Raw genomic sequence first — 27251 nt, forward strand, 5'->3', positions numbered from 1 at the left:
CACTGTCCTTTAGGCTGTAGCGATTCGCACAATAATATTTAATAGGTTGATAACGGTATGCTCCATTTACATTCCTCCTGATATTGCACTTTCGAGCTGTGACTTTGAGGTGCTGGTCGACCAGCTGCCTGAACCATACATCCTAACAGGCTACCTTAATGCACACAATTCTCTTTGGGGCTCTTCTCGCACGGATGCCCGAGGTCGCCTGATAGAGAAATTTTTAACGTCCTCTGGAGCATGCTTTTTCAACAAGAAACAGCCTAAATACCACATAGGACACAACACATACTCATATCTTGACTTGGCTATTGGCTCCGCCGTTCTGTTTCCTCTTCTCAAGTGCGGCGTGGGCACGGACCCATATGGTAGTGACCACTTCCCCACCTCTCTAACATGTATAGGTAAAGGCCCATGCAGTCCATCTTCCCAAAACAGGTTCAATGAAGCAAGAGCTAACTGGAATACATTTACAGAGACATCCAAACTACACCACACACCCATAGGACACTTACACGTTGAAGAAGTTACCCAAGTCCTCACGGCGCACATCCTCGACGCCGCCGAAAAGTCCATTCCCTACGCCTCTGGTGCCCCGCGCAACCAAAGAAGGCCGTGGTGGAATGAGGACTGTAGGCGGGCGCGAGAGGCCCAGAACATGGCGTGGGGTATCCTCTGTCGGTACCCCACGTCGGGTAACCTCATTTTGTTCAAACAGGCCAATGCGTTAGGAAAACGTGTGCGCCGCAAGGCAAAACGAGAGAGCTGGCACACCTTCTTGATATCCATTAATTCATACACAGACACACGAAAAGTATGGACACGAATACGCAAACTCGAAGGACAACACACAGCCTGCCTCTGGTAAGCACAACAGGGGACACACTTGAAGACCAGGCTGACACACTTGTACAACACTACCAACACGTGTTCAGTTCAGCACACTGCACAAACACCTTCGTGAAACACAAACTCGTGGCCGAAAAGAAGCCCTTACATGACAATGACAGGTCAGCCACTTCTTATAACTCTGAGTTCACACTTCATGAGTTGCGGGTGCTCTGAGCCCGTGTAAACCCTCCCAAACAACATCACGTGTAAAGCATGTGTAAACCAGGCCCAGACAACATCACATATACAATGATACAGCACTTACACACAGACACTCTTGTAACACTACTTCACCTTTTCAACAAGATAAGGCTTTCGGGCCACATTCGAAAGTCTTGGAGGGATGCCATAGTTGTAGCATTCTTGAAAGAAGGGAAGGACCGTTCCTCTCCTGCTAGCTATCGACCCATTGCCCTGACCAGCTGCCTGTGCAAACTTCTCGAGAAGATGATAAACCGGAGGCTTGTGTACTTTTTGGAGTACAACGGCCCTCACGAGAGCTGCCAGGCAGGCTTTAGGGCGGGGAGATCCCCAAACGATCAACTTGTGGCACTAGAGTCATACATCTAGGATGCCTTCATTCACAAACAGTTCTGTATAACTGTTTTCGGACCTCAAAAAGGCCTATGACACCGCTTGGCGTTATGGGATCCTTAGTGACCTCAAGTCATTCAGCCTTTCTGGTAATATGTTTAACACCCTTGCTAGTTATTTGTCGGAGAGAAGCTTTAGCGTCAGAGTTGTTTCTGCAGTGTCAAAGGTTCATGTGCAAGAAAATGGCGTGCCAAGGTGGAGTGTTGAGCTGCACGCTCTTCATAGTTTAGATGAACTCTCTTGGTAAGGCATTGCCACCGACAATCTCTTATTCCATGTATGTAGACGACGTCGAGATATCCCTTAAATCGTGTAATATGTCCATCTGCGAACGTCAAGTCCCGCTCGGCGTCAAGAAACTTGCCGGCTGGGAAGACAAAAATGGTTTTAAAATTAATCCTGGAAAGAGCTCTTCTGTTGTATTCTTCAGGAAGCGTGGGGTCCACCCAGACCGAGACATTACTCTTTAAAAACGTGCCGATTCCTGTGAACAAGGAGCACAAGCTTTTAAGTATTTTATTCGATGAAAACCTCACATTCATTCCTCATATCAAACAGCTCAAATGCAAAGGCTTAAAAACAATGAACATTCTTAAGGTCCTCTCACACCAATTTTATGGGGCCAACAAACAACTCCTGCTGCGCCTTTACACAGCCTTGGTGGGGTCTCGGCTTGACTACGGCAGTGTCGTGTACGGGTCAGCGACAAAAACAGCGCTTAAAATGCTCGACCCAGTGCTGCATCTTGGCCTTCGCCTCTCATGCGGCGCTTTCCGCACTAGCCCTGTCGAGATTCTGTATGTCGAGTGTGACAAATGGTGCCTAGGGCATCAGCGGGAGTATGTTGACTTGCTGTATGCATCTAAGATAGTATCCCTCACCAACCATCCTTTTAATCATATCATGAACGATACATCAAATTTACAACTCTTTTTAAACAGGCAATCTATCACCCTACCTTTCTCTCTCAGAGCTAGGGAGGACGCTTTTGCACTCACGGTCCCTCTGTCAGACACGCACAAGACCCCCATTCATAATTTATTTCCACCTTGGCATCTACGTCCTATATCATGCAACCTATCAATCACACTAGTAGAAAAAAAAAAGGTACCCAGGAGTGCAATTCTGCAGCACTTCCTGTTGCTGCAGGACAAGTACAGGTGCGCAGAATTCTTCAGCGATGCGTCGAAAACTGGTTCTACTGTCTCTTGTGCAGTGCAAGGACCAAATTTTAGAGTTAGCAAAACAATGAATTTTCATAACAGTATTTACACGGCAGAAGCATATGGCATCTTACTCGTTTCAAATCACATCATCAAGCATAAAATTCCCAAGTCCACCGTGTACACAGATTCCCTAAGCGTTGTACAGGCACTGCCATCAGGAAGGTCATCTAAAAACTACGTGATCAATGCCCTTTTCAAGGTACTAATGACTGCATATACCTCAAATCTTCAAATAGCTATATGATGGGTGCCAGGGCACTGTGGAATCCCTGGAAATGAGGCCGCCAATCAAATGTCTGGTGCTGCTGCTCTCATGACTACAGTTTACATTACAACAGTACCTTACACCGACCTGAAGACGAATATCAGACGACAGCTTCGTAACACATGGCAATTACACTGGAATAAACAAACAGACAACAAACTACATCTAATAAAACCACAATTGGGACGCTACACAACTGACTCACACAATAGATATACTGAAGTCGCCCTGGCTAGGCTGCGGATAGGCAACACACATGTAACGCACTCCCACCTGCTCACTGGAACTTCAGGACCCATGTGTAGCAGGTGTGGAAAGGGCCTACCAGTAACTAATCACATGCAAGGCACTTGACACAACACAACACAAACATTTCCCTGAATAATACAGACGACATATTCCACTGCCCCCATCATACTTTTTAGTCGACGAACCAATGTTTTCTAGTCAACGTGTTTTTACGTTTTTAGCTCAGGTAAAGTATTTGCAGCTCTTGTCATATCACGTGTAATCATGCTGGCCCTATACACCAGCCATCTCCATTGTCTTTTGTTTTGCGCCACTTTTACTTTCAGTCACATGTTTTTCATGTTTTCATGTTTTTCATACTTTTAGTCACATGCTTTTCAAGGGCGTTCTTTGCCCTTGTTGGCCTTGCGCAATTGAGACAAACCATCATCGTCATTTTCCTAGGCGTCACTGGATTGTACGAAACGCGGTGTCTCGATCCTGCTGGCGCTTTTCCATACCACTGGGCTAAGTGATGAGCAGTGACTTTCCGGGTCTTTCTTCCGGTGTGGTTTCGCTTAGGTGGAGCAATTTCCGGAATTTTCATGCAAGGCCGCGCCAGCAAAAACACTTTTTTTAGGTTGCATGAACTACATGCAGGGCAGATGACCAAACGTAAACGAATGGCACGAGTCACTCAGAGCCGATTTAAACAGTAGTCTTAAGGCCCTAACCCTCACCATTTGACACTAGTAACGTGTTATTTAAAGACAGCACAAAATGACGAAAAAAGAAAGCATGCTAGCTAGAAGGGCTTGTTGTTGGGCGAGTTAGTGCATTTTCTCAGAAGGGGTAAACTGCGCCAAGGAAGACGCTACACAGAGAGAGGTACACAAAAACAGGTGCTAGCTAACGGGTCATTCTAAGGCTGCCAGTAAATGCAGCACCATCGACAGAACTGCTCACAAATCCAGGCAATGGCCGGTGCGCACGCCGGAAAGAGTCAGAACGGAAGTGCTTAGTATCCTCCAGCAAGTGTCACATGCCCATGAATTTCTCGGAATAGTGGTATAGTATAGAAAAAAGGGCAAAGTTATAACGCTGTTCATTATAGATCCCTTGAAGTTGCCTCAGTGCACCAAACTACAAATCTGCGTATTTTAAACTGATGTCACAGCACGGGTGCCGCATAAACCACGTGACTAATTCGTAGTCCTCATTGGCTTAGCATTACATCGCTGGCATTTAGGTTTGCGCACACACTGATTCCACGAAACACAGCACAGACACCAAAAACAACGAAGCGCACTTATAATTAAATTTCTGCGACCACGCGAGACAGCCTGAAAGCGCAGGAAAGTCCGAAGGCGCTTCTACGGTCAACACCACCGCTTCATTGCACGAAACAAGTGGGCATAAAATGCGTCCCGCCGGGAACCCCGGTTCCGACCCCCGCCGCTTAGAACAAGAGGCAGATGCCCCCAGCGGCGCGGATGCAATTATTTCTGCCCCAGCATGCGGGCAGCTCTCTCGAGGCCGCCAGCGGGAAGGGATGAATGCTCGGGAACCAAGCTGCGCTCTGATTTGCTGCGATTTCGGACGCGCTGCATCGGGCACTTCGCGGAACGGCTCAGGCGTGGAAGCAATGATTCGCTAAGCATGAACGAGCTCGACTGCGAGCGTCCGGCAGCAATGAGGGCTCCTCGAATCATTTGTACGAGCCGCCCGCGGAGTTCCAAACAAGGTAAGGAGGATTGAGATGAGAGCTGCAGAGAGCCGGGGGCAGCACGCAGAAAGAAAAGGAAATATCCTGCCGGCGCGCTCGGTTGCTTTGGTTGTATATGTTTGCAAGCTTCATTAGACTGGAGAATGCTGAAGGAGCTGCGCTGCTTTCCAGTGCCCTGAGCAATTCCAAGTTTTGTGCTTATTAAAGTTCTATGACTAGCCACCCGGAATTGAAATGTCACCGAAATTGTAAAAAATTCCCCCGCATTTCCCCGAGGGGGAGAATGTGAAAGTGCGAATGCACGGTTGTCGGCCCGCTTGCGGCGCTTGCGCTCGGCCCCCGCAGCCCACTGCCTCGCCGCCTTCTCTTCCATCTCTTCCATCGGGTTTGTAGTATCACGTGTACACCACGCAGTTATCAAGCCGCTATAACGCCGCTGAGTCGCCAACGCACGCCGCTGACGACGTAGTTTGAATGCGTTAAAGATATAAGGCGCGTCACTAACACTGATATCACCGTCGCGTCCGTGGCTTGGTCGGTAGAGCGTCGCGCTGCGGCCGCAAAGTCCTCGGATCGAAACCTGGCGCCGGATGCTGTTTCTTTTTTAAATATAGAGGAGCACTGCGGACGCCGCCGCCGCCGCCGGCGGTGGATGGTTTGGGGTCGCTTATAAAGTGCATTCGCACTTAAAAAAGGGGGGAGACTTGTTTTAAGTGAATAAGTTATATGAATTTCCGTGTATAGCGTGTTTCGGACGCAAACCATTTGCATGTGGGATGAATGCTGTGCATGCGAATGGGCTAGGCAAGTATGTGGTTCCGCCTTTCAGGAGAGTCCTCTGCAAAGGAGTTTATACCTGAAAGAAGAAAGAAAGAAAGAAAGAAAGAAAGAAAGAAAGAAAGAAAGAAAGAAAGAAAGAAAGAAAGAAAGAAAGAAAGAAAGAAAGAAAGAAAGAAAGAAAGAAAGAAAGAAAGACAACAAAGCAAGAAAGAAGGAAACAAACAAAGAAAAAAAATACAAATGCGTTGAATGGGCAACGAGATCAGGTAACACCCATTACTCCTATCCTTCCGCAAGTAAGGTGGGCCTGATCTCCCAGCTGACGCGAAGACATGTCATCATTACGATCACGATGACTATTGGAATTCCAGTGGCGTACGTACGTATACGCACGTATGAGCGTAGACTGGTTTTAACATTACTACAAGTTTGACGCAATCTTGGTGGTGTAGTTTCAGAATGTTGTCGACACATGCGGAGTGCGTTAAATAATGATGTTCTAATCTTATGGCTACCGAGGGGCACACTGTAATTATTGTTCGAAACGTCTTCATTAATAAAGCTACTAGAACATTTGGTAAGAATGAGTAAGGCGAGTCGAAACGGGGACGTTGAGTTAAGCAGACTGCGCTCGATTGTTACCTCTTAGAGCACAGACAGAGAGAGAGAGAGAGAGAAAAAGAGAGAGAGACGTGCACGGACACAAGAAAAACAACTGCGTTTTCAAACTCGGAGTTTCCACTCCTGGCTTGTACCATCCGCCCCCGAGGTAAGAAATAGTCAGTAATCACGTTGCAATCGGTTGCATTGGTGTCGCAAGGGAATCCACCCGAAACAGGCTTCTGTATTTGCATTACTGGCTTATCGTTGTTTTCGAGTCCTGCAGACGTAGTAAGTCGAGAAAAAAAAAGAGAAAGAAATGTACGCAGAGAAAATAAAATAGCATACTGTTTCGAATTATCATCTTGCTAGTCTCGTAATTATCAAACTATTCTCGTCTCGTCCCGCCCCATTCGGGTCCTTTTTGTCGTCGTTACACTGCGCAATTCAAGCTGATGCAGTACCAGCCAGGCCACTCGTCATGCTTTCGAGCTCTTACGAACGAACGGCCGAGATGCTCCACTTTTTAGAAGAAGATTCAGATAGTAAGCCTTCATTCTGATCCCACGTCACGACAAAGAATTTTGATGCAATTGCAATAATGATACTCGGTGCTCCTTTGTTCAAAACGCTCAGCAGCTCGTGGAAACTCCAACAGAACGAGCAGTTCTCAGATAAAGATGACTGTTTCAATGAGCTCCTCGTTTTCAAAGCACAAAAGACCGCCGATCATTAATCAGGGCAACTCTATAAACGTTATGACTGCGTCAGATCGGCAACGGAAAGAAAGGCAGAGGAAACGAATTGATCGCCTTCTAACAATCTCGGTCGGAACAGGACGGCAACCTACATGAGTGCAAAAGAAGCACCGAGGAGGGAGAGGAAGCACCATATTCTTCACATCGGATTTGGCCGCGCTGATTACCAAGAGAAGCATTAAAAGATGTAGGCGTCATTCCGGCATGGTCTGCCACCCCCTTCTTCCTTTCGCACCGCCTCTAAACTTTGAGGCCGAAATTGATAATCGATAGCCGTCGCGTCCTTGGAGCGACCCGCACGGGCTGCGTTCGTGCGAACTCGAGCTCATAGCGTGTGGGCAGTGATAATGGAATGTCTTTCTTGAGCATACACTCACGCCCGCGGCCATGCGGCCAGAAGAAAGACGCCCCAGACGTTGGGGGAATTGCGGCTCTGGAATACGCAGTCCCCTTTGCTCGTGTTGCGTGATACTAGCTGGATTACATTTCAATAAAATGAGCGTTCCTCTTGATTATCTTAATTCAGAATAATGAAGAAATATAGCCAGCACTGCTTTGAAAGCAATACCAGAATGCAGGTGAGTTTTATCGAGCTCAGCACCAGTGACCTTGCAAAAAAGGTCGCGCAAGACAAACTTCGTTGGAATATCCCCTTCAGGCGCAACGTCCACATTTGTGGACGCCAAGTTCACACCTCCGTATCTAGGATATAAGAGTACAATCTTGCGCGCAAACAGTGCTCCCTCAATCTCTACATGCTGCGGGAAGAACCCGTGACGCCATTTATTGCACCCACTTGAAAATAAAATCGTAAACAGAAATAAGAATGAACGGGTTCACTTTTTACTGCGGGGCAGGTAAATGACTCTTATTTTTAAATCTTTTGCGCCGTACTTGTCAAGTGGGCATGAAATTTTGCATTTGTCAGTAATAGCTAGGATACGCAGCATGATATTTGAACATTGTGGCAATAGAGAACTATTTAGAACGACTGAAAGCCGCGGCAAAATTTTGCTTCCACGGTCGTGGACGTTGCGCCTCAGTGCCTCTTTTTCTGAAAAGCTGCTATTTCGCTGTTTGTCACTCCATCCGGCAGCAAATTATGTTCACGCGGATATGTTTTGTTTCCAGGACTTCGAGATCATGCATCCAAACGGCATAAAGTCGACGATGCAACAGCAGAAGAAGTCTTGATGAAAATAGCTAATGGAGATGTTTCAGATGGCACTTTCAGATGTTTCAAAAGACCACTGGCCGCAGCAAATGACCGTACCCAATACGCAAGCTGCAGGAAAGAGAAAGGCTCGTCCAAGAGCCGCGTCTGGTGCAGGCAGTGGGAACTTTTTTTTGTTTGACGTCCCAGAATGACTGCTTCAACCTATTTCCTTCTAAATAGACTTTTTCTAATGAAATTGTGCCAAATTGACTACCTGAGTACTTTTCCTGCAATTATGTTTCGTTAGTTTCAGAAATGGAAGCGTCTGTCATCTTCTTCGTCCCCTTTCACTCACATTACTACTGCTTTGAGGATCAATGTCCAAAAATGTGGACGCTAAGAGAAAAACCTCAATCAATAAACATTGTTTGCAGTTCTTATTGATTTATTCTTTATTGATTTATTCTTATTGATTTATTATTCTTTATATTCGCAATATAAACTAAAAATATTTTTCACCCTGCCAGATTTAATTTGCGCCTGAATATACAGCGAGGCCTTTTAGGCAGGAGTTATGCGGAAGTTGTTTCATGCAAGTTTTGCGCAAGGTTTATCGGCCTAAATCTGATATTCCTGAGGTATAAGTGGCGCCAGGAAGCTTAGAAAAATAATTGATGGTTTCAAAAAAATTAGAAGCCGTTCCACTCAATGTGAAAGCTGTCGGAAATGCAGAGCAGTGATTCGCCATAGTGGCCTGTACCGCCGTTATCCGCTTACTGCTACCACCCCATGCAATTCAAATTTCCCGCCTTCGCAGTGCTCGCGCGCCCTCTGCCTGAAACTGCGCCAGCGGGAGTTCTGTTCTCTTTGTTCTTTTCTCCCCGCAAGTGCCGGCGTTGCACTGCCATCGTAATTGGGCCCATCTCCCCGCGAGGGGGACTCGAGTAAATGCGTCGCATAGGGGGTGGGTGTATTGCGTTAACGTTTAGTGTTTGGGAAGTTGGTGGTAGTGAATGCGTTGTATCAGCAGCTTCTTGACGTAGTTTGAATGAGTCAAGGATATAAGGCGCGTTCGTAGCCTCCCATTCTGTGTCGGCTTTGTGGCGCAGTGGGTAGAGCACCATGTACATTGCGTTCCGCCCGCAGGGTCGAGGGATCGAAACCAGGCGCCGGATAGTATTTTTTTTTATATAGTGTAGGGGGAGGGGTGCGGACTACGACTACGGACGCCAACGCGAGTGACATCGTGAGTTACTGAAATGCTCTGCATTTAAAACAAAACAAAAAACTTTAGTTGGGAAGGAAGGAGCAGGGTCAGCGGTGGAACACGAATGCATGAAGAAAGGAAAATTGGAGTGAGCGTTTCTGCGGAGTCTACTTCAGTCTCACCACGCGCTAGTTGTGAGTCATACATTTTTTTAAACACGATGTCTTTCTTGGGCTACTTAAACCCAGAAATTTGGGCCTGTCTGTCTGTCTGTCTGTCCGTCTGTCTGTCTGTAACTCGATTCAGCCACCCGGCCAAAGTAAAATTCATATTGCGCAATAGTCTTATATACTCACAGCCAAATGTAAACGTCTAAGCCCGGTTTGTATGTTCATACTTGTCAACTTTGTTGAACAAGAACAAGAGGTTATGCAAATATAAGACAGGAAATTAGTACACAAGGGAGATTAACAGTGTTTCTTTATTAAAAAAATCATGGATGCTTGGTTTTTCGATAGCAAATGATATTCTACATCTACTGCAGAAAACCGCCGCCTCCTGGCGGCATATGAAAAATCATGCGGCAACAGCAACGAAAGGTTCCACTAGCTAGGTTCCACGTTCTGCTTGGAACGCACGTGGAGCACGGCCACGCGGCTCTATAAACCTTCTAGTCGGCCGCCTCCATTCACGCGCGTCTCCGCCGTACTGCAGCGCTGGCATGGAGGAACCCGGCCTGTAGCAGTGAAACGCGGTACATTCAAATCGCCTTGCGGAACCCTTTAGTGTGTTTACCTTGGAATGAGCGAGACGGTACAGGAACAGCATGAGAGCTGAGCGGGAAAGTAAAGGGGGGCATTTCCTTGGCAAATGTCTACAAAGACTATCGTCTTTTGACGACATTTGCAACGAAAGGAGCAGATACGCGGCCAATTTTTTTTTCAATATGAAGGCACATGTTTTGCGTACGGGTCATGACCGCTTTCGTGCTTTGTTTGCCTAGGCTACCGGCAACAAAGTGAGGGCAGTCCCAAAGTAGATGATTGAAGTCCGCTTTCGTGTAGAACTTGACATCTGTTAGAGAGCGTAGGACAGGTCCATTTTACGATCTGTGTTGCGTATGCTGCGCTTTCCCTGAGATAATTGATTAGTACCTCTCCGTGCACACTTTTCTCAGTTTTCTTCTTTCCCCAACGTTTGAAAACTCTTTTTTTTTCTTTGCACTGAGAACAAGACAGAACTTTCACGTTTTTAATATCGCCTCGTAATGGCGAAAGAAACGATATACAAAGAAAAGCGGTTAAAGGGACAAAAAAAAGAATTCTTGAGAACAAGAAAGAAACAGAGGCTAGAGACATTGGTCGACTTTCAATCACTCTACTTATTTTCTTCGAAGTCAGCTTGAATGACTGGCTCTATACAGCAAGAAATAAAGTTTACAGATGCGGTATAATAACAACCTACGGCCGCCGTAGGTAATGGTTTAGGATACATCTTACACAGGGTCGTATACACGCATCTGGTATGCATTCGTTTTACCAACATACGCTATTGTCTTTTACATTTGCCATATAATTCGACTTGTAACTAAGATGTTTTGGAACAACGTATGATCCCCCATTTCTGTACTCCAACAAAGTTGTTCCCCGATAAAAATGGTTTTGCTTTGACCTACGATGGAAACGCGAGCGCGTACGTGCGCCACAACTCTTCACGTAATCTTTCATATGTGTCACTTCCGCTGAAAATATTCTGTCCTCTCGTGCCTTCCACGCGTCGTATATTTACGTTTAATTTCGTGAAACTGAGCGTGACAAACATTACTGGAGCAACGCAGTGTTCTGCAACGATAATTTCATGCCGCCGCAGTCAAGGAATAAAATGGACAAAGATGAGTCAACGCTATAGTATACACCCACGTCGTGCCTCTCTCGGACTAAATCTTTCGGCTACCAGTAACGCAACCTGCAAAGAAACACAATAAAAAAAGCTTCGAAAATATGAGAAGGTTGCCCCAATCCATCAACATTAGCAGCTCTTTCCTTTTTTTGCTTCCAGCAAAAGGCTAGGTAGGTTACAGAAATGACATTGCGCTTAGAACCCGAGTGTCAAGAATGGTTCCAGCGGCGATATATCCTTATTAGGGAACGTACCGCATATATGAAACCAGTGGCTTTCTGCCAAATATGACTTCGTGCTGCCAGCAGCCAGTTCCTATCCCAAGGAAAAGAATAAGGCGCAGGCAAATTCCCAAAAACAAAGGTCGAACAGAACTAATCTTTTTAGTGACTTTAGTCCTTGTGATAGGCTATCTAGGTTGATATAAAAGAAGTACACCCGTTATTAGGCACCCTTTCCAACACGGATATTGAAATTGTGCTATATTTTTTGTTCCACTAAAACGAATTTTAAAGCAATATTGACGTCGTAGGCGGTGTGGTGAGACGCATTAAACGTAGCCGGTCACCTACTTCCATCATTAAACATATTGTCAAGCGACAATATTACGGCGGATGACGCGCTGTCATGGCGGTCCCTGATACGCGAACGCGTAAAGGTATACGATAGCAGAAACTTCTTATGCTTTGCTCAGGCATTATTGACGTATAATCCAACCACTTTGCATAAGGTCACCATTGTGTAAAACAGCGCAGAAAGACGACTGACAGAAAATAAAAGAAGTGCACAGGACAGGCGCTGACTCAAACCTGTATTGTATTTGAAAGAACAGTATACTAGGCACGTGCACTCGGACGGAGTAGAGACAAAACTTCAATATAAAAGGGGATCCAGGTAAAATGGTACCTGATACCTACAGATTGTTAGGGCGCGTCAAGAAAAGCTTTTTCTGCTCCGTAAAACGTCGTAAAAGGTTGGCTAACACACGCGACCACATTTTTACAGGTATGATACGCTTAAACCAGTTCTCGCGTCAGGTGATCTTCGCCTGTAAATATAATACCGCTGTCTCCAACACACGGTGAGTAGCCACATGCTCGGCAGTGTGGGCATAAGTGCGAATAAGAGGTGTTATTTTTACAGCAAAGCTGTATACCTTACACCCCAACGGTTTCATCGCCGTGGGCAAAAACGATCTTCGTGATCTCGTGATCAAGAACGCCAAGGCGGCAAGGCCTAAGACTCCGAGAGCGTGCGTCAGGCCAATCAGGAATACAGCATAGAGCTCAGACTTCATTTAAGGAGCATCGACACCGCACTATGGGTGATAAGAAGCCTGTGAACCATGGGACTCCCCCACCAACTGTTTCTGGTAAAGGTTATGTTTGCAGGTTATCTTTGAAAACTGGGCTGGACTAGTGAACAAAATAGAGCAGTTCTTGCCCAAGACGCCGAGCGCATGTGTCAGGTTAGGCACGACCCAGCATTTGCCGCCATAGAAGCCGAGCGTAGTGCCAGTAGATAAGGTATTAGAGTACCGCCCCTGAGGCACACAAGTCAGTAACAGTAGCCATTTTGTCGTTAATCAGTGTTAAAATATTTCCGCATCTACTGCCTCCCCGTTAACGTCGACCGGGTCGTTTGTTAACAACACTGCTGAAGAGGCAGCAAAACGGCATCTCTGTACGCACTTTTACTGCTGAAATGTTGTTACACGCGTTATTTTTGATTCGCATTTGGAACGGCGTCAGTCGCGTGCAGCCGCAGGGCAGGGAGGACAACTAAGCCTGCCAGAGTTGACCGACTAAAACGCATAAACATCAAAACGGCGGCGCCCATGAACCGTCACAGTGTAAACAAATGTCACATAATGCGAACTGACCAATACTCGTGGGGGCTGCACGGAACAATTGGAGAAAAAAAGGCCAATACTCTGTACCCTTATCTAGTGACACTAGCCGAGCGCAAGCGACACTCCATCCAAGACAGCGAGAAACATTTCATACCCTCCTCCATCCCCATTTGTAATTGGTTTACAACAGCTTTCTTGCGTAATGGTCGCCTACACCCTAATTCCGCAATGCCTGAATGACTGCTGAGGTTTTGACCGAGTCAAATGTTTTCTGATAATCTATGAAGGCTATCTATAATCCACAGCTACCATCGTCCTCCATAAGGAGAGCAGTAAAATACCTATAAGGAAGGGCGTCAGACAAGGAGACGCAACCTCTCCAATGTTATTCCCAGCATGTTTACAAGAGGTATTCAGAACATTGAATCCGGCGTAAGGGTTAATGGAGAATACCTCAGTAACCTCAGATTTGCTGATGACGTTGCCTTGCTAAGTAACTCGGGGGACGAATTGCAAAGCATGATTACCGCACTGTACAAGCAAAGCAGAACCGTGGGCCTGAAAATTAATATGCAGAAAACTAAAGTACTGATAAATAACCTCGGGACAGCATAGTGATTCGAGATAGGTAGCGAGACAGTGGAAGTGGTAAGCGAATATATCTATTTAGGCCAAGTTGTGACCCCGGATCCCAACCATGAGGCAGAGATAATCAGTAGGATAAGAATGGGGTGGTGTGCATTCGGCAGGCATTCTCAGATAATGAGCGGCAGCCTACCATTGTCCCTGATGAAGAAAGTGTATGACAGCTTCATCTTGCCGGTACTCACCTACGGGGCGGAAACGTGGAGGTTCGCTAAAAGGGTTCAATTTAAATTGAGGTCCACTCAGCGAACAATGGTGCGGAAGATGATAGGTGTAACATTAAGGGACAAAAGATAACGGAGTTGGTCAGGGAACAAACGCGTGGTAAGGACATAATAGTAGAAATTAAGAAGAAATGGGTGAGGCCAGGGCATGTAATGCGAAGGCAAGATAACCATTGGTCATTAAGGGCAACAGAGTAGATCCCTAGAGAAGGCAAGCGCGGCAGGGGGCGGCATAAAGTTGGATGGGCAGATGAGATCAAGAAGTTTGCGCGTAAAATTGGTCGCAGTTAGTCCAGGACCGGGATAACTGGAGGTCTATTGGAGAGTCCTGTGCCCTGCAGTGTAGCGTAGATAGGCTGGTGATGACAACAGCTTTGCTCGACATCCACTTTCGCAGGGTGGGATAGCGACCAATTTCTAGGGCGAAGCACCTGAGGTGCTCGGGCTGTGGGCGTCTGGTGTCGTCTCATGTAGTCACGGCAATAAAACATCGGGACACTCGTTTTCCAAAGCCTCGCGCTAAAGTGTTTCATCTCCATTGGCAAAAACGCGTATTAAAAGTACACACCGCCGGGACACTCGTCTTCCAACCCCTCGAGTTACTTTTTAGCATGCCGCGGTGTGTAACACGAAGGCAACTTACGGCCAGTCTGTCTCACATTTAATTGCTTAAATCCGGTTCAACGCAAAAGACGGCGCCACCGCCTCAGCAAGCGCGCGGTTGCTCCTCCCACCGGCGCTTCTCCGGCGCCCAATCAGTGCTCGCCGTGTGGCAAGAGAGCGACTTACAATCTTTGAATACACTTATACACTGCATGCTTCGCCCCTCCGCAGGTTTGACGTCAGTGGAGATGGCCCGGGATTTCTTTTTTGTTGTTGTTTCTACTCCGCCCGAATGCGCGTGTGTGTTGTATATTCTGTTTCTTGAAATAAAATAGTTCCGAGTAAGCGCCCGTACTGTGTACTTTTTTTCTTTTCTGCTCGTCGTGTTTCTGCGCTGTTTTACACCAAGACGAACAACCCACTCATCTGACTTGCCATTTTGCCGCATCAAGGTACTACACAAATCCATGTGCAGGAAAGGAAGTAGCAACCGCCGCAACGCCAATTTTCTGGATCGTGTGAACACTGGCTTCCGGTGCTGCGAGCCATGTGGCGTCGTTCAGAGCTATCCTTAAATATTCCGGCTGCCACCACTCTAAACCGAAAATTTCCAGGAAATACAATGCCACAAAGCGATTTAACGCTCGGCAGTGAATTTCACATTGCTGTTGTAATTAGTGACGTGCACGCACTGTTTAAAAATACCGCTCCGAAATACGGAATTTGCACTTCTAACCTCAGTCAGGTACCTAGTGAGATTAGGCACTGGAGCAGGGAGAATTCATTTAGCCTCCCTAAACAAAAAGAAATGCGGTTTATGGTGCGTTAGTTTAGACGTGGGGGCCGTGTTTGTATGCCTACCACTACAGGCTCACCTGCCGCGGAGGCTCCAATGTGTTTCATTAGCTGCAGGCCGGCAGCCTTTGTAGATTATTGTTCTTTTATTTACACAACACAGCGTCGCGACTTCCAATTAAGCCAGGAACGTGCACCCGTCATTGCATATCCCGTAATTCACCTGCTCCGGTTTCTGTGTGCAAGAACAATAGTGCCGAATGTTTGCCTGGCACGCAAGAAGGGGTGATAACGCAGATGTTAGCGCAAGACCTGGCGAGTGGTACGCGAGTGGTATATAAATATTTGCGCTCAAGCTACATACGGCGCGTCCTACTCGGCTGAAGCCAATCAGGAGCGCTCCGTATTACGCGACTAGGAGAACCGGGCCTTGGTTATTTGCCGTTGATGCGTGCCTGTCGTGACAGGCTTGGTGCTACGAAGACGTGGTGGCTGCAGCAGACCTAGACCAGACGTAATTAAACCTGTGTGGTAGAATTTATGGTAGAATGGGTGAACCCGACATGCTTGTATCTGTACTTACGTTTCCGTACTCCTTTTCTATCGTAGCTCGAATCTTTGTGAAGTTCCTGCAAACAAGAAGGCGACAAGAAAATAAGGTTAATTTAGTAATGCACCTGTTGTCCTGGTCGCGCACATGCTTTGCCTAGTCAGTACTGCCAGTCGTCACCTGAGCTTGCTTATGGGCGTTATATCACAGCATAAACGTACCTAAAGCATACAAAACCACGCGAACTGAAATAAATAACAGCCAAAACGGACCTGTAATGTTTGAAAACCACGGTGTGGAAAAATGTTCAACAGAAACAGCCGAAACCGACCTAAAAGGGGAAAACCAGCAAAAACGTGCAAGAAGCAGTAGCTGAAACTGACAAAAAGGCAACGAAAATACCCGAAATCCCATTTATAATGCATACAGATGTCATAAATATATTATATGCGTGATAACAAATGTTAATATTCAAGCACGATGGAAAGTTGGGCCAGTTGGTACGTCGACATGATATAAAAACAGTGCGGTAGGACGAAATACACGAGGAAAGAAACCAGACAGGACGAGCGCTGACTATCATGATAGTCAGCGCTGGTCCTGTCTGGTTATTTCCTCGTGTATTTCGTCCCACCGCGCTGTTTTTATATCATGTTAATATTACAATATGACAAACCCTTGAAAATGAAGCTATTAGTTTCTTGTTATTCGTTGGCAGTGCAGTGCATGCGACCCAAATATGCAGGACTGCAATGTAATTTGAGCGCTTCACTGCAATTCACAAGCCGTTACACTTCTATCATATTCTACCTTTACATCTGGAAAAGAAAAATCAACGTATGAAATTCTATACCGTCATGTGGGTTGAAAACCTCTCCACTATTTAACTGGGCAGCATTATTGGGTCTTTGTTCCAAAATAAAAATTTGGCTGACGATTATACGATACTGATTAATGCGAAGTTTGTGAGCAGGGCGAACTGCAGTCTTCTGGGTGGCACCGCATACTTCGTCTCGCGAAGTGATCGCACCATCAGCGGACGCACGAAGGCGCGCTATGCTCCGCCATTGTCTCGTAGCGCGTAGCCGCAAGGGAACATGTCTCGGGCCTCTTGCCATACTTTCATCCTCCGCTTTCGTGCTCGCCCTCTCTTCACTGGCCTCTTTGTTCCCTCGGTTATCTCGTAGTGCGTTGCCGCCGGTGAGAACGTCTCGCGCCGTCTCGGCATACGACCCTCCCCCTCACTAAGCCCCGCTTTCCTCCTCCGCCTAACTGCTCATTCCATCTCGTTTGTCTTCGATATCCCCATCGTTCGCTCGGTTACAACGAGAGACGACAGCGCCGTGAAACCACAGGAGCAGGCGCTTCAGTGCTGTGCACTAAAAAGTTCAGCCACTACCAAGAAGAGGTCACCCGCTTTTATTTTAAACCAACGCTTTAATACTTTCGGCCAGCGGTTTCGCGGAGTTTCGCGGAGGAGGACACACCCCTCGAAGCGCATCGCGTGATTCGCCGGGCCTGCTGTCGGCGCTGGGCACAAGGCCCCATTTTAAGTCGTTCTGCTCACATCGCGGCCGCTCCCGTCGCTACGGCAATGGAGCGCCCACTCAGCTGATCGACAGCCGACCAGATCCTCAGCTTTCCCACGCATGCGCAGCTGGGGAATCTCGGGCGACGTGACTCATCTTGCACCGCGTTCGCCATGAAAGAGAGGCGCCGCGTTCGCCGAAAATGAAAGCGATGCACAGGACCGAACGGCTTTGAGCCGTGGTCGGCAATACTGCTACATCAAAGGTTAACCAAGCGAAACCAATAATCAACCAGACTAAGCCAGGCTTTTTCTTTGCTTATCCAATGTTAGCCGAGCTAAGTTGCTTCCATTTTTATTTTGTTATTTTCATCGGCACACTAAATAACTGCTTCTACAACGACAACCACTACTACGTAGCTTCGAAACAACAAAAACTGAGGAGGACGCGTAAGTTTGCTAATGCGTGAGCATGCGAAAGCTGCCTTAGAAACAGTCAATGTCGAGCCAGACGGAAGCAGACGCGGCCGGATGACACCTTTGCAAGTAACGTCAGGTCTAACCAAGACACGCCGCGGTCGCTGAGTGGCTAAGGCGTTATGCTGCTGAGCACGAGGACGCGGGTTCAATTCCCGGCCGTGGCGGCCGCTTTTCTGATGGAGGCGAAAAGCGAAAATGCGCGTGTGCATGAGATTTCGATGCACGTGAAAGATCCCCAGTTGGTCACAATTATTCCGGAGCCTTCCACAACGGCGTGCCTCATCGCTGCGTCGGCGCGTTAAACCGTATACAATCGATCAGGTCTAACGTAGGGCCGGCGCATACCCGTGTTCGCGGCCAATAGATACTATTCTCCTGTAATTAATTTCCTTGCAGGACGCAGACGTCATCTTTTCACTCCAAGCAACCCCCCTCCCCCCCCCCAAAAAAAAAAAATAAAAATAAAAACCTCCCAAGCACCGCCAACCCAGTTGAACGTAAAAACTACGGGTACCGGTTGACGACGAGGACCTCAACCCGAAACCTTAGGCTTGATGTCCGGCGCTTACCCGGCAGTTGCTTGCCGCAATTGTTGTTGCTTCCGCTTTGGTGGGTTGACGCCATTTTTGAGTGAGAATCGCAAGCATGCTGGAATCACGGAAGGTTAGTGCTAACCTAGTAAGGCTTTGCAGTTAGACTGGAGGTCACGATTTGGAAGAGGGATACTAAGGGAAATGGAAGTTAAAATTCGTAAGTTCATTGAGGGCACAAGGAATGCATCAATTCCTGATATTTCCCGTGCAGGGGCTCTTGTGAATTGTGAGCCTGTGCTGTGGTTCGCTAAGGGGATATTCGGAAAAGCCCCGATCGAACCACTCGTGCCAGATCGTCTTGAAGTGAGTAAAGTTTAACCTGTGGTAATAGTTTCGTGTGAATTTGTTGTGTATCAGTGTTTAGTGGGAGGGGTGCGAATGTGCGATGCCTGGACCCGACCAAACCTGGTGGCCAAAGTTCAACGAAGTGTTGGTTTGGCTGTAAAGGCATTTTGTACGGGCAGTGGTGGGGTGTGATGCTTGCGATACATTCAAAGGGTATGTATAGGCTGGACTGGTAAGTATAGCTTGTTAACTACAGTTTCGTTAAAGCTACATTCACAGAACTTGCCGCAAGAAATTTCGCCATTGGCATAGCTCCTTTAACAGCTGTTACTGTGAGTCGTATCACCTGATCAACCTGGAATTATCCTCTGCGAAATGTTTTGCTTGCATAATGATTGGGAATATTTATTCTCTCGCAAAAGTGTCATCGGGTCTGCTTGTTCGATGATGATTCATGGACGATCAGTGAGATATACTGTGGTTCCTCCGTTTAACAAAGTAAAAATTTGGGCTGGTTCGTACATATTCATGAATAGCAAAAACAGCGCAAAGGGCGGGACCAAGGAAGAGCAACAGGGCGAAGCGCAGCGCTTCCTCCTGTTCCGCCCTTTGCGGCGTTTTTGCACTCCTCCGTCTACCTCGACCAGTGTTTTCACTTGGCGCCATTAAGTCTGCTCTTGAGCTCAAGTTCTTCCGTTGAGCGTATACCTTTACCCAGAGGCATCCTGCCTAGCTGAGTTTTTTCAACACTTGCGCTGTAATAACTCCAGTGCACTCCGTGACGCTTCATACCACAGACGACGCCCGGATTGCTTAGTCTTAAGCCCCAAAACTGGATCACTGGGGAAAAAAATTCTGTGCACCGAAACAACCCTTTGGACATAAAGCACGTCAGAGCTAAAAACTGTGGAATAATATCTAGTGCCTAGGGCCTTCTTACATGGGCTTGAGTCCTTGAACACACGCGCTCTTATATTTTTCACTGTGGAATAATATCTAGTGCCTAGGGCCTTCTTACATGGGCTTGAGTCCTTGAACACACGCGCTCTTATATTTTTCATCGATTAGAAACCCGCCCGTCGGGGCGGTTTACGGAGTAGCCAACACGTGGGTTGTAATAGAAACTTTGTCGCTACCTTGCTTAGTGGGTGTCTTTTTTATATAAACATATTTGGAGAATTTGAACGTCTTATTGAGAAATTTGTTGCCATCGCATAATAAAAACGGTCTTAAAAGAAAAGAAGACGCAAGCAATAGTGTTTGTGTTGGACGTTTGTGCCGCCCGTATGCAAATGATCGCCTTGAATAGTGCACTTCCCTGCAGTCTTCTGTGATTTTATCGACATACAAATGCATCTGTCACTCCCTCCTGCAATAATGGAAGCATTTAGGGACCCTTTTATTTTATTTAGTTAAATGTTATTTTATGCACATTCTTAGCCTGCAAAATAAAAACAGGCAGAAGTTCTCTTTTTTTTTTGGGGGGGGGGGGGGGGGGGGCTGTGCAGCAAGATCATTACGCCATAAGGTAAGGTACTTGCTCGAAAGAGATAGAGATGAAGGAAGAGAGAAAACGTGAAGAACGAAATGAGCACGGAACTATTTTGGATCCCTTCTCTCCACAAAAAAACAATTGCTTTTAAATTACCCTGCTTATCTCGCACGCCGTTTCCTTGAATTTAGGGGCCACATTTACCATTCTTAGCGGCCTGGAAAGGAGAAATAATCGGACGGCTTCCAGATGCAAGAAAGCCCTCCGAAATAAAAATGTCAGAATCTTTCCATCTTGTTTTTTTTTTATCGTTTATAGCCCATTTAAATGAGCCCACGCGTTCTCAAAACTATTTCCCCGTTTAATGGTAAAAAAATGTAGTTATTAATGATGTTCACGTTAGGTTCATTTTTTTTTTCTAGCGAAATAAGTAATGAGATCTGTTCGGCAGCTGCACTCTTCATTAGGCGAGTTTATTCTCATACGAAAAGCCCGAACACTCCAAAATGAAATGACAGCTCCCGCATTTTACTTCACAACCATCAGTGCTCAAGAAGGACAAAGCAGCCAAACGGAAACCTTCGTACAGCTCCGCAAGGACCACAAAAAATGCCTTACCATGTAGACTGTGTTATCGGCGCACACAGATTATAACGAGCGATTAAGGAAGGTTAGGGGGGTGGGGAGGAGACGTGAGAGAATGGGAAGAGAATACATTTGTCTCCTTCCTTGGTCTTTCTATTAGCGTTATACGTCCCAGCTAAGCTATAGCAGATTCCAAAACCACAGAAAGCTAGTAGCGTGGGGAACCACATACGAAGTAAACTTTGTTCGTCTTTGGCTCCCCTCATTGCATTCTTCGCCTCGTGTGCTCCAGCCATGTAGGAGAATTTCGTGGTCGACCGCGCTTAGCCTGTCCAGAAATTGGCGGTACATCTGACTAAGAAGCACTTTCCATCCATCACGATATATATATATATATATATATATATATATATATATATATATATATATATATATATATATATATATATATATATATATATATATATATATATATATATATATATACATATATATATATATATATATATATATACATATATATATATATATATACGGTGGCCGAAGACCGTCGTGCTTCGGCGACTGTGACTGCCCGGCGCGTGAGAACACTTGACAGCACTGCCTTCCCGAAAGCTGGGGGTGGCGGCGATTTATTAAGAAAGCAGGGAAGAGAAAAGAACTGATGATATTGTTGAACTCAACGGGGAGTCCACCCTCACACAACCCAGTCCAGGGAAGGGAAACGGGGGTTTGAAAGGATAGGAAGAGAGAAAGAGAGGGACAAAGGAGGTGAGTGGGGGACAGCCTGTGTCGCATTCTTCTCGTCCAAGGCTCGACGGCTACAAGCGCTGCGCTAGTCCTGCTACAACCAGCAAGTTGAGGCGGTGCTGGAAGACCTCCCGTCGGAAGGCGTCCGTTCCAGAAATCTGCATTCTGTCTGGGCCGCACCTGTCATTTTCACGTTCCGGCACGTGCACCTCCTCCCCATTGGCTGCCGGTCACGTGCCCAGTCACGCATGCACTAGTCACACCTTCAGGCAGCTAGGACAGCGGAGAGGCCGTGGCGTCAGGGTAGCGGGTTCCAAAGCGAAGAAACAGACGCGAACACGATGTAGGAGCAAATAAGTGTTTGATAAGTATAGCCAATAAGAACATAATGATTTCGCATTTAAAGCACGTAAGCAGACATAACTGTTCCGAAGAATTTTTTATTCCCTTGAATAAATGTGCAAGCAGTAGCAAATGGGACCCTTTCCCGGAACTCTATTCTCAAATACACTGATAAGCTGTTCGATCGGCTCTCTTCTCAGTTTGCACTCTTCCGCCACGAATGATGTCTTTTGTTGACGGAACGAAATTAACGTCTTATTTATTCGACATTCTCTCTCTCTCTCTCTCTCTCTCTCTCTCTGACTGAAGTGTGCTTGTTTTGCCAAGTTGATGAACCGTCCCGGCTTTTTGACGGTCTTTTACTGCGCAGCAGGTGAGTTCGCATATCAACAAATCTATCGACGTTTGCGAAAGTTTGTATCGGATCCCCTTCTCTGTATGGTAAGTCGGGACGTGTTCTCAAGAATGAAACAGGCATTGGTCGAGCGTTTCATTTTGTGTCAATAGGCGCGTATTTTAGTTCCTTTTTTTTTGCGCACTGCCCTAAAAATGCGTGGCTTCTGTATTTTTTCTATGGAACCTTTCTGTCTGAATTCCTTCCCCTTCCACTTAACCCCTCCTAAAAAAGCTCATCTGATGCATTTTATTTCCTCTGCATCTCTGCCTGCGAAAAAAGACAACAAATAGGTCTTGCAGTGCACACGAGCATGTCGCTTTTCGATCGTATTTTCGTCTCCTGTTTTGCTTAAACGAAAAAAACAAAAATAACGCGAGAGATGGGACTAAGGAAGACTAGACACGCACAGCGCAGCGCGTATCTAGTCTTCCTTAGTCCCGTCTCTTGCGCTGTTTTGTTTTGTTTAAGCAATATGTAACAACTAACCCACGTTACCTTTTTTTACGATCTTCTGTATTATTAGGCCATCAATGTGTCAGGACAACTGGACTTCGGGGCTTCCTAGTAGTCAACACTACCATTACTACCCAGAAAACGTTTTGTTCTAAACTGTACAGTGAATGTGAGAGTAAAAAGAAGAAAAACGGACAACCCGTTTATGATTAATCAGTCAATTAGGTATTGTTTATCTCATGATTTTTATCCATTGAAGACCACCATCCTACTACGGTGGAACCTTCCCAGCCACTCGTTGTAGTAGATAACAAAATATAGAGGAACGGGGTTTTATCCAATGATGGATAATGGCGATGATGTATGGGAGCGTTAGCGTTAGGCCGAGGTAATACAGGAGATCAGTAAACAACTCGGCAGGACCGGCGCTGCGGAGCATACAGGCGTCGCTCACTGATGGATTAGCCGCCATCCTTGTAGGTGTGCAATCACCCACAAACGGGAAACTTCGCCAACGAATAGCTTATTACGAACGGAGGGCGTTGCGACCCAAAACTCACGCGATGCAGCGGCTGCCAATAATAAAACACCACATTGCAGAATATTAAGCCTTACTCACTTGCAAGTGTGCGCATTTAGTTCAGCGTGGAGGTTTGTTCTAACGTTTTAGACTGCTAAATTATTTTGGCTGTTCCACATTGTTTAGCGAGAGAGAGAGAGAGAAAGAGAGGGAGGGAGGGAGGGAGGGAGGGAGGGAGGGAGGGACAACATAGGGAGAGAGGGAGAAGATAGGGAGGTCGGCTTGGTGGAAGCACCTTATCGTGTCCCAGTGTACTGAAGGAAGGAAGAAAAATTCAGTGCCGAAGGATGTAAGAACTGGGAATTAAAGAATAACGTTAGGGGAGAACACTGCTCATGTGTACTTTTCCCCTCTGTTTTTTTTCCTTGAGTAGGCCCAAAAGAATCAATCCCCATGTTTACTTGTTAAGTCGTGTACTTTGCTTCCCATCACAACAAAGCTCGAGTGAAATTCGACACGGAATTTTGTATGGCGCATTTCTTGACCACGATAACATTGACGTTCTAGCCGCTAGCGTGACCGAAGACACGCAGCCTGCCCTCGGATCCAATTGGCCCAGGCGCAAGAAAAGGGCTCTCGTTTCTTGAGCATCACTCGCAGGCGATCATCTTAAGTAGCACTGGCGTCCGGAGCATCAAGCTGCCGTGACGAAGGGCCTTAGAAGAGCCGAAGCCTGTTTGCTCTACCGAGTAAGAGAGCCTCAGCGCCTACAGCGGTTGGGCGGTATGAGGTTAGCGTAGGCTCATCCCCCTTAAGCCCCTCATGCAGAGTGCCTGGGTGACGTGGACCCCTACATTATGAACTCATGCAAATACAGCCTGAGACAGACGCCATTTTTCATGACCTCCGGAAGCTAGGGGTACCACGTGCTGCACACTAAGACGTCATTTTGTAACGTAAGCTACGCTGGCCGAGGTTGAGCAGCTTCACGTGGACCCTGAAGGGCCGTGCTGCGCAAGCGCGAGGAGCATTATATTGTATTGGATTGGATTTGGAGTGTACTGGATTGGATTGGATTGGATTAAATTGGATTTTATTGGATTGGACTGCAAATTCAATCCAATTGGAGTAAGGGTGTGTAGAGAATTGACTCTGCACATTAGCCGGTCTGCGCATTACAGAGGAGTGACGTCATATCCGCGGCAGGCACGCTGGCGCCGGCGCGTGTACAGCTGTTCGCCTCCATGGAGCTGTAGCCAAGCCTGACGCTGCGCCGGAGCCGCTTGATAGCCGTTTCACGTTGCTCCTGGAGAGCCGTGCTGCGCATGCTCGAGGAGCAGTGACTGGACTGGACTGGACTGGACTGGACTAGACTGGATTGGATTGGATTGCTGAACCTTAGCTCACGCTACGTATATTTTGGCATAGCCAAACTAAGCCACTGCTAATTTTTTCCTAAGAATCACTGGATTTTACCACGAGATGCCTCTGCTGGATTTCCTTTTTTCTTACGGGCCACGGTGCTTAGTGATGAGACTTGACGCTCCGTGTCCGGTACGGTATGGTGTCGTTGGGCGGAACAATAGCAGGTAATTTCACGCAAGCCTAAGTCTGCCATACAGGGAACAAGACTTAGTTCTACTTCTCCCATTGCCTGACGAATAATATTCTTAATAGACCCCCCAGTTCTCGGTCTTCGAAGAAACGGGCTATCTTTCAACAAGGAGTGTTATGAAATGGTATGTTTTAACGCTTGGCATAACAGCAGTTATCAGTTCCTATTTAATCACGCCAAACAAGTGCTCCCCCTCCCTCTCCCCTATACCCCCTAATTTTCTGCGTTTGAATGTATTTCAAAACTGCACTTTTAAAATACGCGGACGCCCTTCTTAGGGTCGTCCATACGAGCTAACTCGTTGACGTTAGTTTCATCTCCAATAAAAATTATTGGAGTATCGAACAGTAACTTACGCGAGAAGGAGTAGCCGGCGCTTCTATAAAGCGTCAACCTCTCCTATTTTTTCACCAGGTATTAAAGAAGAAGAAGAAGAAGAAAATTATCAGCTGTCAAATGTTTTTAAAATATTCGAAGAACTGTTCTTTTGTGTTTTTTTTTTGTAGTTTGCTTTACTGACTTTGCATTGCCATCATGCGCACTTCGCAAGACATACCCACACAAACCCCATTTCGCGGGAAATTTCCGGCTCGCTTTCTTTGTTGAACACAAAGAATAAACAAAAGCGGCTCCGACTTGAAAAGATGCTTTCTGACGTCTGAGATGTCCTCCATCTGCGGCAACGTCTCGCTTCTCCTGCAGTTCATTCGCGCTACCTCCGCCCTTTAAACCAGGCAACGCAAACAGATATAGAATGGCGCTGCAACTCATAAAAGACTGAACATTCTTCACAGAAGCCTCCGCAAATTCAGCCACGCGCGGAAGTGAACAACAAGAGCAACATAAAAGAATGAAATAATAAAACGAAGACAAAAAAAAAAAACAGGAACAGACTGGTTGGCGGTTTTGTGTGCTCTCTTGCTGACCCCGCTGCCCGTCGTTCGCGTGTTCCCAGCCCACACAGAGGCTCGAGCACACAAAGCGAGCGTGTGCTGCGGAGGCTGCAGCAGTACACCGCACCCGACGTCTTTTCTTGGCGCCACGACAGCGCAAGTGCTCGCTTTCTCACACACAACGGCGAAGCTTGCCGAGAAACGTGGGGATGGCGGCGAAAGCAAAATAATAAAACGCGCCAGTATGTAAACGTAACCAAACGTAACTCGGCCCCGATAACCAAGGCGTCCTTTCTCGGCTCATCAGCGAACAACGAGAAACAACAATCAAAACGACCCCTCACTGCATGCCCAATTTCGCTTAAATATACCAAGCGTGAAAATTCCACCGGCGGGCATGGTCTCGGATGTGCCGTTTCCAGGGAAGAACTCGCTGTCTGAACCGCTTTTCCGAGAGATATTTATTCCATTTTTTCTCCGGTTTCATTGAAAATGACAGCTTTGGGACAACCCACGCTTGCAAGCAAATTCAGGCTTAGGCTTGAACCAAGCTGAAGCAAATCGTAGCGGCCGGTGCGGATGCAGAAAGCTGTGAGCACAACAAAGGCTTTTATCAACGAGTGACAGCAGGATCGCATTAGGTGGTGTTGATTGCACTTTTTGTGCCGCTTTTTGGAGTACACCGATAAAAGAAAACACTAGACCGCTACAAATTTCAAGCGAACAGAAACTAAATTGCTCGCAAAAGAAGAATGAACGTACAGAACTGCGTTCCAGAGAGTTTCGTGGGCGCGGAAACCATTTTAAGTTTTGCGAAACATTTAGGCTGCCTGCAAACAAAATAAAATATTGTTGTTATTACAAACTAGGTTTTCTTCATAAAGACTTCTGCTGCCGACACTCGAGCTATTCAAACGCTCAGTGGTGTGAGAGAGAGCCGGGAAATAACGCTGTGTGTTTCAGACGAAGCTTTTGCAAAAAGCACGCTATTCGGAGTTTAGCAAACTTTACGTATCCCATGTGCGATATACATAAAGGTGGGAGTGATTTTATAACTTCGCAAGAACATATTAAAGCTAAGATTATTTGGCAAAGGGTGCTGCCACGCAGCAAAATAAAAATTGGCCGCGTATCTGCTCCTTTCGTTGCAAATGTCGTCAAACGACGATAGTCTTTGTAGACATTTGCAAAAGAAATGCCCACCTTTGCTTTCCCGCTCACCTCTCATGCTGTTCCTGTTCCGTCGCGCTCATCACGAGGTAAACACACTAAAGGTTTGCTCAAGGCGATTTGAATTTACCGCGTTTCACTGCTACACG

At 46.6% G+C, this 27251-nt stretch overlaps 1 protein-coding gene across 2 annotated transcripts in view; it reads right to left on the bottom strand.

Annotated features, from left to right (window-relative positions):
* The window catches only part of Nwk (FCH and double SH3 domains nervous wreck), a 183176-nt gene that overhangs the window by 138177 nt on the left and 17748 nt on the right, over positions 1-27251 (bottom strand). For both annotated transcript variants that reach the window (XM_077702725.1, XM_077702724.1), the window contains exon 3: positions 16033-16078. In XM_077702725.1, the coding sequence (XP_077558851.1) occupies positions 16033-16078 (46 nt within the window). The remainder of the gene's footprint in view (positions 1-16032; positions 16079-27251) is intronic.

This window comes from Haemaphysalis longicornis, unplaced genomic scaffold (assembly GCF_048455015.1).
Source record: "Haemaphysalis longicornis isolate Haplotype H1 unplaced genomic scaffold, Haemaphysalis longicornis Haplotype H1 scaffold_3, whole genome shotgun sequence".
NCBI classification, from domain to species: Eukaryota; Metazoa; Arthropoda; class Arachnida; order Ixodida; family Ixodidae; genus Haemaphysalis; species Haemaphysalis longicornis.